Here is an 11540-nt window from a genome sequence, read left to right on the forward strand (position 1 = left end):
CGACAGCAGCTGGCGCGATGGTGGGTGCTCCATGTAGTGCCCGGAATCAGGGCAGCGGCAAAGCAATTGAGAATAAATGGATCTTCAAAAAGAAGACTGACGCTGACGGTAATGTTACTGTCTACAAAGCTCGACTTGTTGCAAAAGGTTTTCAACAAGTTCAAGGGATTGACTACGATGAGACCTTCTCACCCGTAGCGATGCTTAAGTCTGTCTGAATCATGTTAGCAATTGCCGCATTTTATGATTATGAAATTTGGCAAATGGATGTTAAAACTACATTCCTGAATGGATTTTTGGAAGAAGAGTTGTATATGATGCAGCCAGAAGGTTTTGTCGATCCAAAGGTAGCTAACAAAGTGTGCAAGCTCCAGCCATCCATTTATGGACTGGTGCAAGCCTCTCGGAGTTGGAATAAACGCTTTGATAGTGTGATCAAAGCATTTTGTACAGACTTTTGGAGAAGCCTGTATTTACAAGAAAGTGAGTGGGAGCTCTGTAGCATTTCTGATATTATATATGGATGACATATTATTGATTGGAAATGATATAGAATTTGTGGATAGCATAAAGGGATATTTGAATAAGAGTTTTTCAATGAAAGACCTTGGTGAAGCTGCTTACATATTGGGCATTAAGATCTATAGAGATAGATCAAGACGCTTAATTGGACTTTCACAAAGCACATACCTTGACAAAGTTTTGAAGAAGTTCAAAATGGATCAGGCAAAGAAAGGGTTCTTGCCTATGTTACAAGGTGTGAAGTTGAGTAAGACTCAATGTCCGACCACCGCAGAAGATAGAGAGAAAATGAAAGATGTTCCCTATGCTTCAGCAATAGGATCTATTATGTATGCAATGTTGTGTACCAGACCTGATGTGTGTCTTGCTATAAGTCTAGCAGGGAGGTACCAAAGTAATCCTGGAGTGGATCACTGGACAGCGGTCAAGAACATCCTGAAGTACCTGAAAAGGACTAAGGATATGTTTCTCATATATGGAGGTGACAAAGAGCTCATCGTAAATGGTTACGTTGATGCAGGCTTTGACACTGATCCGGACGATTCTAAATCACAAACCGGATACGTGTTTATATTGAACGGTGGAGCTGTCAGTTGGTGCAGTTCTAAACAAAGCGTCGTGGCGAGATCTACATGTGAAGCGGAGTACATAGCTGCTTCGGAAGCAGCAAATGAAGGAGTCTGGATGAAGGAGTTCATATCCGATCTAGGCGTCATACCTAGTGCATCGGGTCCAATGAAAATCTTTTGCGACAATACTGGTGCAGTTGCCTTGGCGAAGGAATCCAGATTTCACAAGAGAACCAAGCACATCAAGAGACGCTTCAATTCCATTCGAGATTTAGCCCAAGTGAGAGACGTAGAAATTTGCAAGATACATACGGATCTGAATGTTGTAGACCCGCTGACTAAGCCTCTTCCACGAGCAAAACATGATCAGCACCAAGGCTCCATGGGTGTTAGAATCATTACTGTGTAATCTAGATTAGTGACTCTAGTGCAAGTGGGAGACTGAAGGAAATATGCCCTAGAGGCAATAATAAAGTTATTATTTATTTCCTTATATCATGATAAATGTGTATTATTCATGCTAGAATTGTATTAACCGGAAACATAATACATGTGTGAATACATAGACAAACAGAGTGTTATTGGTATGCCTCTACTTGACTAGCTCGTTAATCGAAGATGGTTATGTTTCCTAGCCATAGACATGAGTTGTCATTTGATTAACGGGATCACATCATTAGGAGAATGATGTGATTGACTTGACCCATTCCATTAGCTTAGCACTTGATCGTTTAGTTTGTTGCTATTGCTTTCTTTATAACTTGTACATGTTCCTATGACTATGAGATTATGCAACTCCCGTTTACCAGAGGAACACTTTGTGTGCCACCAAACATCACAACGTAACTGGGTGATTATAAAGGTGCTCTACAGGTGTCTCCGAAGGTACTTGTTGGGTTGGCGTATTTCAAGATTAGGATTTGTCACTCCGATTGTCGGAGAGGTATTTCTGGGCCCTCTCGGTAATGCACATCACTTAAGCCTTGCAAGCATTGCAACTAATAAGTTAGTTGCGGGATGATGTATTACAGAATGAGTAAAGAGACTTGCCGGCAACGAGATTGAACTACGTATTGAGATACCGATGATCGAATCTCGGGCAAGTAACATACCGATGATAAAGGGAACAACGTATGTTGTTATGCAGTCTGACCGATAAAGATCTTCGTAGAATATGAGGGAGCCAATATGAGCATCCAGGTTCCGCTATTGGTTATTGACCGGAGACATGTCTCGGTCATGTCTACATAGTTCTCGAACCCGTAGGTCCGCACGCTTAAAGTTTCGGTGACGATTGTATTATGAGTTTATGTGATTTGATGTACCGAAGGTAGTTCGGAGTTCCGGATGAGATCGGGGACATGACGAGGAGTCTCAAAATGGTCGAGACATAAAGATCGATATATTGGACGACTATATTCGGACATCGGAAAGGTTCCGAGTGATTCGGGTATTTTCGGGGGTACCGGGGAGTTACGGGAATACGAGGAAGAAGTAATGGGCCTCATGGGCCAAGTGGTGGAAGAGAGGAGGCAGGGCGCGCGGCCCCCCTAGCCCAAACCGAATTGGACTAGGGGGCCGGCCCCCCTTTCCTCCTTTTCCTCCTTCTCCTTCTCCTCCTTCCTTTCCTCCTCCTAGTAGGAGTAGGAAAGGGGAGTCCTACTCCTACTAGGAGGAGGACTCCTCCTCCTGGCGCGCCCATAGAGGGCCGGCCGGCCTCCCCCCTTGCTCCTTTATATACAGGGGCAGGGGGGCACCTCTAGACACACAAGTTAATCAGTTGATCTCTCCCAGCCGTGTGCGGTGCCCCCCTCCACCATATTCCACCTCGGTCATATTGTAGCGGTGCTTAGGCGAAGCCCTGCGTCGGTAGCAACATCATCACTGTCACCACGCCGTCGTGCTGACGGAACTCTCCCGTGAAGCTCTGCTGGATCGGAGTTCGCGGGACGTCATAAAGATGAACGTGTGCTGAACTCGGAGGTGCCGTGCGTTCAGTACTTGGATCGGTCGGATCGTGAAGACGTTCAACTACATCAACCGCGTTGTGCTAACGCTTCCGCTTTCGGTCTACGAGGGTACGTGGACAACACACTCCCCTCTCATTGTTATGCATCACCATGATCTTGCGTGTGCGTAGGAAATTTTTAAAATTGCTACGTTCCCCAACAATAGGATCCGGAGACATCGTGAGAGATGATGACAGCTTATGTGATCATGCACATCATGATTGTGGAGGATGGGGATGCTGGAGTTCGGCATGGTCTAGATTTTCAAAACGTGGGTGATCCTATCAAGCTTCCATGGCAGAATCTAGCGACATTTGAGGATTTTATCCAAATGCATCATCAAATTGGACATCGAGGCACTCACAAGCAACTTCGGAATGATTTGGTTGAGCTTCTTTGGGCGTTTCAAATGGAGAACTAGAACATGTGCATGCTAAGATGAACTCAAAATTGAACTATTGAACAATTTTATTTCAAAATTTCATGTTTGGATTGCAATATTTTTATTTGAATTATTGTTGATTGAAATATTTGTCTTTTGATTGCTTAAGAATTGTGCTAATTGATTTGAGTAATCCGGGTATAAAAAAATCGAAAGTGAACATTTGGTGTCTGCGGTTGGATGACGCCCATCCTTATCCCTCTCCGGGGACACGTCCATGAATATTTATTTGGTGATATCCATTCGATGATCCGCATTGGAGTTACTAGCAAAAGAGCGAGAGGCACACGTGGCCACATTGGAGTAGTCCCTCCCTCTCTTAGTTTGTTGGATAGCAGCTTTGATAACATTGCTAATCTGGTGATGCACCTGCCACATGCTGCCTCCATTTACCCACCGGAGAAATACTAGCTCATCTATTAATTAAGAACAATTTTTACATTAGTTAATCTATACTAATAATAAATGGGCTATTGCTTCTGACGGTATGTCACGGAAATTGTCGCCGAAGTTACAAAATATTACCCACCAATATTACCTACAAGTGATAAAAAAACGTTTCATACAGGGAAATCCTCCGCCCGGGCCAGCCCATGCAGTAGGGACCTCCTATACTACGCTCTGCGTGCTGGAAAAAGACGCAGCACACCCGTTTGGGTCGGCCCATGTCCGGGCGGCCTGTTTTTTAGTTTTCCTTCTTTTTTCTTTTTTTTCTTTTTTTCTACTTCAAATAATTTGAGACTTCAAAAAATTTCCAAAAAACAAAAAAATAAAATTTAAAATAAAATGTTTAATAAATCATAAAATGTTTGTGGATTCAAAAAATGTTTGCAGCTTTGTAAAAAAATGTTTGCTTATTCAAAAAATGTTCATAACTGTTTTTTGCAAATACTATAAAATGTTTATGAATTCAAAAAATGTTCTTGATTTTAGAAAATTGCTCACAATTTCAAATATGTGCACAAGTTTAAAACATTGTTCATGATTTCACGAAATTTATTTTGATAATATATCTCGGTGAAGCAGCAAAACGGGGTCATGGACGTTGGAGATTATGATATATTTTTCTCCTGTCGCAAACGCACGGGCCCTTTTGCTAACAGAAGAAAAACAGTCGAAACCCGGTGCAACAGGGCCGTAAAGAAAGTGCTAGACCGTTGCTACCAGTCATTATGCCTGTTGCAATAAACCATGTAATCATCTCTTTATCTCAAAAAGGAACAAAACAAAAAATCGCGTAACGCGTGTACACCTTATTATTTATCAATCAAAAAAGACACGCATATACACTAGCTAATGTATATACACTTTGACTTAATTTGATAACTCCATCATTGCTTGCTTTGCTTTGCTGCTCCATCATGCATCATCCTCCTTGATTAATTGCTTCTCTTCTCCTTGATCATGCATCAGGCTCCTCATCAGTCTAGAATAGATAGCAGCACATGCATCTGCTACTATTTAGCTCCCTCCCTAACTAACTAGAGTAATTAACAATACTAGCCAGCTTGCTAGCTTGATGAGTCATCACCACTTTCTCAAATCTTGCCTCCACCATCTTCAGCAATGCGTATCATTTTTCACTTACAGCTCCAGCACCACAACTGCAACAAAATTAACAAGCCAACCACGCGTCATTAATCACGCTAATGCACGGAATACTGTCACTAATTACACATCATGTTAATATATTTCATAGACAGATTGTAGCTACTCACAGTCTGAATCGGTGGTGATCCACTGCGCCATCCGGCACGCCTCCGACGACGTGCTCTTCTGGCTCACCGACGACAGCCGCGACGCGTACCCATTGTAGCTGTAGTTGTAGTTCCCGTTCCCCCGTGACGGCGTCTGCTGCTCCGTCCTCCCGGCCGGCGCCGACGCGAACGACAGCGGCGAGTACAGCACCGACGAAGCCGACGAGCAGCTGCCCGCCTCCCACTTGAAGCTCAGCTTGCCACCGGACCCGGACCCGGACCCGGAGCTCGCGTCGTCGTCACACTTTGATACCGGCGCTGCAGCACCACCACCATCCCTTCCCTGGAAGCTCAGAAACTGCTGCTCGCACAAAGAAGATCCATCAGATTATTATAAGAAATTTCCCATCTGGATCGACACAAGTTCAAACCAAGATGTCCTCTTGCGACCATCATCACTAGCTAAAGAAACCAAGTACTAGTGATTAATACCTTCCATTTCTTCCCGCTGACGCCGTTGCTGCTGCCGTACGGCCTGGCATGCGCAGCCCACTTGAGGAGCTCCTTCACCCGGGCGACCGCCTTCTTCCCGTCGATCCTGTGCACGATCTTCTTCACCGCGCCATCCACAATGCCATTCTCGTTGAAGATGGGCAGCACTTTGCAGCCCACGACTACGGCGCCCGCAGGATCAGCAATGTGCCCCATTTCTCCTTCCTCCTCAGAAAGACAGATGATATATATCAGCTGATGAGATGTCTGAAGCTAATTAGCTAGCAAGTACAGCTCCAAATAGCTTACTCCCCTGTATCTGTATGTATGGCCTTTATAGATAGGGACCAAGGGGTTCCCTACCAAGCCAAGCGAAAAGAATCGGCCGTCCCGGCAGGCAACCGACGGCCAGGATCGAACATCATAAATGAACCGATGCTCAGGGAACAGACACGTGCCGCTTCCCACCACAGATCTCCCACAGGTCAGTACCAAGCTGAAGTGGATCTTGGTCGTCGATTTTCGCACCAGGCGATCAGTTCGGGCGCATATTGTACTCCCAGTTGCAACCTATCGAGATCCCTTCTGACAGCAAAAAATACACAGACAAGAGATTAACTAGTAACATGAGCATATAATTGTGGCAACATGATGCCCAGGGCCAATGGGAAGTGTCTGCCAAGCTGGCATCAGCACTAGTTACTACTCCCTCCGTTCCTAAATACTTGTCTTTCTAGAGATTTCAACAAGTGACTACATACGGCGCAAAATGAGTGAATCTACACTTTAAAATATGTCTACATACATCCGTATGTTGAGTCCATTTGAAATGCCTAGAAAGACAAGTATTTGGGAACGGAGGGAGTAGTTAACACCACATGTGGGAGATAGAATAACATCACAGTGCATGTTCTGGTTAGTGGCTATAACCAAGTGCAAGAATCTTGATTAGGTGCGTGCGGTTGGGGTCAAAGCGAAAAAGTTGAACACTGCTACAAGTACCAGGCCAGTAGTTTAGATCTCTTCAGCCCAACTTGCTTGATTGATTGATTGTTTAAGCGTGAGGATTAGATCTTAGCTGTGTCATCACACGAGAAGCGGTATTGATTAGTAGGCTAAAATGAGAAAGATTAAGCAAAGCAAATGATATGGGCATGCATGATTGATTAGCCTGGAAGTGTGTTCACTGCACACATTTGCCTAGGGTGGCCATGTGACAGACAGCCCCCCTGGGCTACTGCATGTTGCATGTTGGGGTTGTATACTGACATGACATGCTGTAGTGCAGTGTAGGAGATTGGCTGGGCTTTTTTATTGTTATGCTTCTGCACCTCTTGTCTCACTAACTAGATGATGTGGAGGCCACATGGAATGGGGTTACATTGCTAGATACCATCCACAATGTGCAGCTAGATATATAGATGAAATGGCGTGAAACAAAATGAACATAAAAGTTGCATTATAAATGTTCAAGGGTTGACAGAGATGAATAGAAATTTTTTGTACCAATGAAGTTAACAATAACCTTAGATTGATCTATTCTGAGAGATAAAAAGTACATAACCATTTCTTACAATAAAACATAACACAACTTATTAATTATGTTCCGGGATACTAAAAGTAGATAACCATTTCTGGGATACACCAAACTAATTAATTATGTTCTGTTTTACTTACTGGGCTCTAATGATGCTTCAAGGATATCTGTTGAAGAGAAATGGTATTAACAAGAGCTGCAAACAGATCCACCCTGTTTTTCTCAGAGGAACATGGTGCCTCGTGGCAGCTGAAGAAGTGTGTCCCATCCAGTGACTCCAATCATCTGTTATACATTTTCAGGCAGGCAGGGAAAATGGCTTTCTGCTGGAATTTGCCATAATTGCAGGGTGACCAATGGAGGGACACTTGTCCCCACATGGGCAGCACGATGCCCAACACACTATTATAAGCTGATAAACGACCAGATCCTCTCTGGTTCTCAGAAAGAGTGCCACGACATGACTGACGTGGACCGAAAAGACTACATTCTGCGAACAAGATTTTCTAGACATCTAGTTATGGTCACAACATGTTGTGTGTTTCAAATATCCTAATAATGCGGTGATGATATATATCCTGCTGGTGCAGTGGCCACATCTTGGCATCTTGCCTCTACTCACTCTGATGTGTTTCCCCTTTGAACATTTTCTCCCTCGGTTTTCTTCTAAAACCGCTGGTAGCTTGCAAGTAGCTGCCAGTGCCACCGAATTGTGTGACATGATCGACACCACGTCTACTTTTGTTTTGAGCACAGAATTGACAGTTTGAGTTCATGGATTCTTCACTCCTCTCTTGGCGTTCCAGCATATAGCTGGCTCAGTGTTCGGGAGCTGTTGTGAATCTTCTGTTTGCGAACAGTTTTTTACTCTTTTTGATAAATTGAGATTGCTAACCACCCTATCCCACATGGTCAAAACATTGCATATGCAATGACACCATTCGTTTTGTCTGGATCCACTGGAGAATAGTGAGGCAGCAGCAACTGCTTATTGAAGATTCTATGCTATTCCCATGGATGCAAGTACACTAACTAGAGCTCCAAAAGGAGCCCCGTGATAACATTAGCAAAAAGCCTACAGGCAAAAAGGGGATATGACGGAATTTTTTCAGAACTTTCAAAAAAAATTATTCTTAATCCTAACATATGTCATACTCGAAGTTGATAGGCAGAGTACTTTTAGAAGTATGTGTATGATTTCTACCAAAAAGAAAATCGTGACTATTGATGTGAATTAAACGAGTACTGTACCCATGATCCTTAATGCACTGAATACGTCCCCCAACAAAGGGTTGCTTGCATGTGGACAGGGCCGTACCGGGGAAATCGGAGGCCCCGTGCAAATCAAAATTAGGCCCTAAGTACTAAAGAAACAATAATATTTTTTGTCAGCCAGTGTAGTTTTCCATAAAAAAATACACCAGTTGAAAGCAGAAGTTTAGAAGACTTGTAGATAGCACGTACCTGATTTGCTTTTTTTTAGCTGTACTATGCTATGTTGGAAGAGCTGTAAGATTGAGAGAGAGCTGAGAGGAACTGATGGATCATGATTAGAGAGAAATGCATAGGGTGGCTTGGTGTAAAATATCTCTAGTACCTTTTGTGTGTGTGTGTTTGTGTGTGTGTGTGTGTGTGTGTGTGTGTGTGTGTGTGTGTGTGATTCTTTACTCTAGTAAGTACCTAATGCTTCAATTAACACCTTGATTAACAAAAAAAGGGGGGCCCTCTGGTGTTGGGGGCCCTGTTCGGTCGCTCCTGTTGCACATGCTCATATACAGCCCTGCATGTTGACTCAGAAAATGATTGTGCATACCTCACCTCGAAATGGATTACGTATCATACCAATATCCTGTCCCATCATGTTTTACTTATTAAGAGAAAATATTGCTCAATGTTTTTCCTATAAATTAGATGGTAATTTAGTATATAGCTGCATGATGTGCGTATTTAACTCTAAAGAAGCTAAGCCACATTAACCTAGTAATCCATACTTGAGATTTACACACAAACAATGGAAACAGAAACTAAAATGCAGTAACAATTTTCTGAGAAGGAACTTACTTCAGAGTGAAGCCACCAGACACATCACCCACAAAGCAGAGCTACCCAAGGGATTCCTTGTCGCTTCCTTTAATAATTAAAAATCCTGTTCTACAACCAAAATGGGAATGTGTTTAAAAAGCATGAGACCTGAACTGGTAATAATCAGCAAACTAAACCACACAGAAAATTATTTATTATCTTCTTATCAAGAAATACAACTTTTTTTGAGTTACAATAGTATACAACCATTTATGTGTTTACAGAAAATTCTGAGCAGACCTCCCTAGATACAAACATATCAAAAGTCAACACTATTCAGAAGCAATTAAGTATTGTGTACAATTGGCTATAGCCAGGACAAAACCTCGCGTTTGAACAAATCTATGTTGCCCGATTCATGCCTCTTCTGATTGGCGCATGAGTTCAAGTAAGCTAGAAGCTTTCCTTTTTGCGCGGTCTGTGCCGGTTTCTGACAGCTCCTTGAGTGCATCTTCCCCTCCAGCTGCCTTTGCAGCCATGGTTTGTTCAGCATCAGCAGAACAGAGAGACCAAAGAATGGCTGCCGCGTTCTCCCTGTTGCGAGGAGAGCCAGTTTTGATCACCTCGACTAGTGAAGGCATTGGCTCTGATTGTGTAATTACAGACTTGCCTTCTTGATTACCGGCAAGAATCGACAAAAGAGTGAGCGCCTCGTCAATCATTCCCCCAGTGGGATCCACCAAGAAGTTCATCAGATGGGTGATGATTCCAGCTTTCACCGCCCGGACCTTATTGCCCTGATATATGCACAGGTTGAAAATTGCCGTTGCCGCATCTTTCTTGCCTCTTGGGCTCCCGTCGCACAGAAGATTGATGAGCGGAGGTATCGCACCAGCAGCGCCGATAGTGACCTTATTTTCATCCACAACTGACAGGCTAAACAGCGTGGCCGCGGCATTCTCTCTGGCTTCCATACTCCCAGTTTTTAGCACTTCCACTATCTTAGGGATGGCATTGGAATCCACGATGCTTGCCTTGTTGTTCTCATGGATGGAGAGGTTAAGGAGTGCCGTGACGGCGTGTTCCTGCGTTCTTGGATCGGAAGAGGAGAGCAGATTGACCAGCAGCGGAATGGCCCCTGCTTCAGCGATGCATATCCGGTTGTTCACGTTTCTCTTGGCAAGCAACCGGATCTCCCCCGCAGCTGCCCGTTGCTCGTCCTGGTTCCCACCCCGCAGCCTATTCATCAGCGAGATGAGACCAGCATTGTCATAGTCGGAGCTTTTGACCGCTTTCTTGTCATGGGAGTTGGCTTTGTTCTTGGGAAGCTCGATGCCATTGGCTTCGCACCACTGCGCTATCAGGCTTTTGAGGACAAAGTTTGGGGTGAGGGAAGTATGCGTGAGGGCCAGCTGCGTCTTGGGGCAGGTCTTGTGCCCAGAATCAAGCCACTTCTGGATGCAGGACCGCTCGTACGTCTGAAAAAAGAATATAACGATCGTTAGGATAAATGTGGTTGATGAAGGATTGACTAGCAGTGCTGCATATAACAATGGAACAGCCGCACCTGGCCGCTGGAGACGATGACGGGGTCCTGCATCAGCTCGAGCGAAATGGGGCATCTGAACTCGTCTGGGATGATGGGGGACTTCACGGAGGGAGACCTGCCCACACCGGGACCCTCGGCGGAGGGGGCCTGGGCGATGACACAGTCCTTGAGCTTCTTGAGCAGGGAGGACATCTCGTCGACACAGCCTTCGGGCTCGCCGCCGCTGGAGATGACCATCTCGTGCAGCGCCACGGACTCGCGCTTCATGTCAGCCATGGTCTCGAGCTGCAGCTTCTCGGAGACCCTCATGAGGAGGGCCGGCACGGTGGGCTTGTCGTCGCTGAGCGCCCAGGCGAGGTCCCTGGCGAGCTGCGCGTCGGCCGGCTCCGCCCTCGTCGCCGCCCGCTTGAACTGCGAGTGCACCAGCGCCACCTACAAAAATGGGGATCAATGGCACAATTGGACAGTTAGAACAGAATTGAATTGAGGTGTGAAATCTGATGGAAGTAGGAAATTGGATTGGTGTGGCACCTGCTCCTGCACCTCCTCTGGCATGTCGAAGTCGTGGTAGGGCAGCTGGTCGAGCGCGGCCTGGATCTGCTCGTTGACGGCGGCGAATTCGCGGAGGAGGCTGTCCCGGCCTCGCATGGCCTGCGGTCGTGGGCGGGGGAAAAAAATCAATCTTTGGGGTCTAGCGGTGG

At 45.1% G+C, this 11540-nt stretch overlaps 2 protein-coding genes across 6 annotated transcripts; both read right to left on the reverse strand.

Annotated features, from left to right (window-relative positions):
• Positions 1-4728: 4728 nt before the first annotated feature.
• LOC119329014 lies at positions 4729-5974 on the reverse strand. 2 transcript variants are annotated; one of them, XM_037601999.1, is made up of 3 exons: positions 5732-5974; positions 5261-5597; positions 4729-5146 (listed from the first exon to the last, which is right to left on the reverse strand). In XM_037601999.1, exons 1-3 carry the CDS (start codon positions 5945-5947, stop codon positions 5127-5129), a joined length of 573 nt encoding a protein of 190 aa, XP_037457896.1. In that variant the 5' UTR covers positions 5948-5974; the 3' UTR covers positions 4729-5126. The 2 variants fall into 2 exon arrangements, with proteins under 2 accessions (XP_037457896.1, XP_037457894.1); XM_037601997.1 differs by having other exon boundaries at positions 5261-5600.
• Positions 5975-6207: 233 nt separating this feature from the next.
• Positions 6208-11520, reverse strand: LOC119329013 (U-box domain-containing protein 12-like). Of its 4 annotated transcripts, XR_005159265.1 has the most exons (5): positions 11371-11520; positions 10858-11271; positions 9676-10768; positions 9330-9414; positions 6208-6316 (listed from the first exon to the last, which is right to left on the reverse strand). XR_005159265.1 is itself a non-coding variant. In XM_037601995.1 (4 exons), the coding sequence occupies exons 1-3, from the start codon at positions 11485-11487 to the stop codon at positions 9707-9709; spliced, it is 1593 nt and encodes a 530-aa protein (XP_037457892.1). In that variant the 5' UTR covers positions 11488-11520; the 3' UTR covers positions 6277-9414; positions 9676-9706. The 4 variants fall into 4 exon arrangements, 3 of the variants coding, with proteins under 3 accessions (XP_037457892.1, XP_037457893.1, XP_037457891.1); XM_037601995.1 differs by having other exon boundaries at positions 6277-9414; XM_037601996.1 differs by lacking the exon at positions 6208-6316 and having other exon boundaries at positions 9322-9419.
• Between the last annotated feature and the right edge of the window lie 20 nt (positions 11521-11540).

Source organism: Triticum dicoccoides, chromosome 7A (genome assembly GCF_002162155.2).
Source record: "Triticum dicoccoides isolate Atlit2015 ecotype Zavitan chromosome 7A, WEW_v2.0, whole genome shotgun sequence".
NCBI lineage: Eukaryota > Viridiplantae > Streptophyta > Magnoliopsida > Poales > Poaceae > Triticum > Triticum dicoccoides.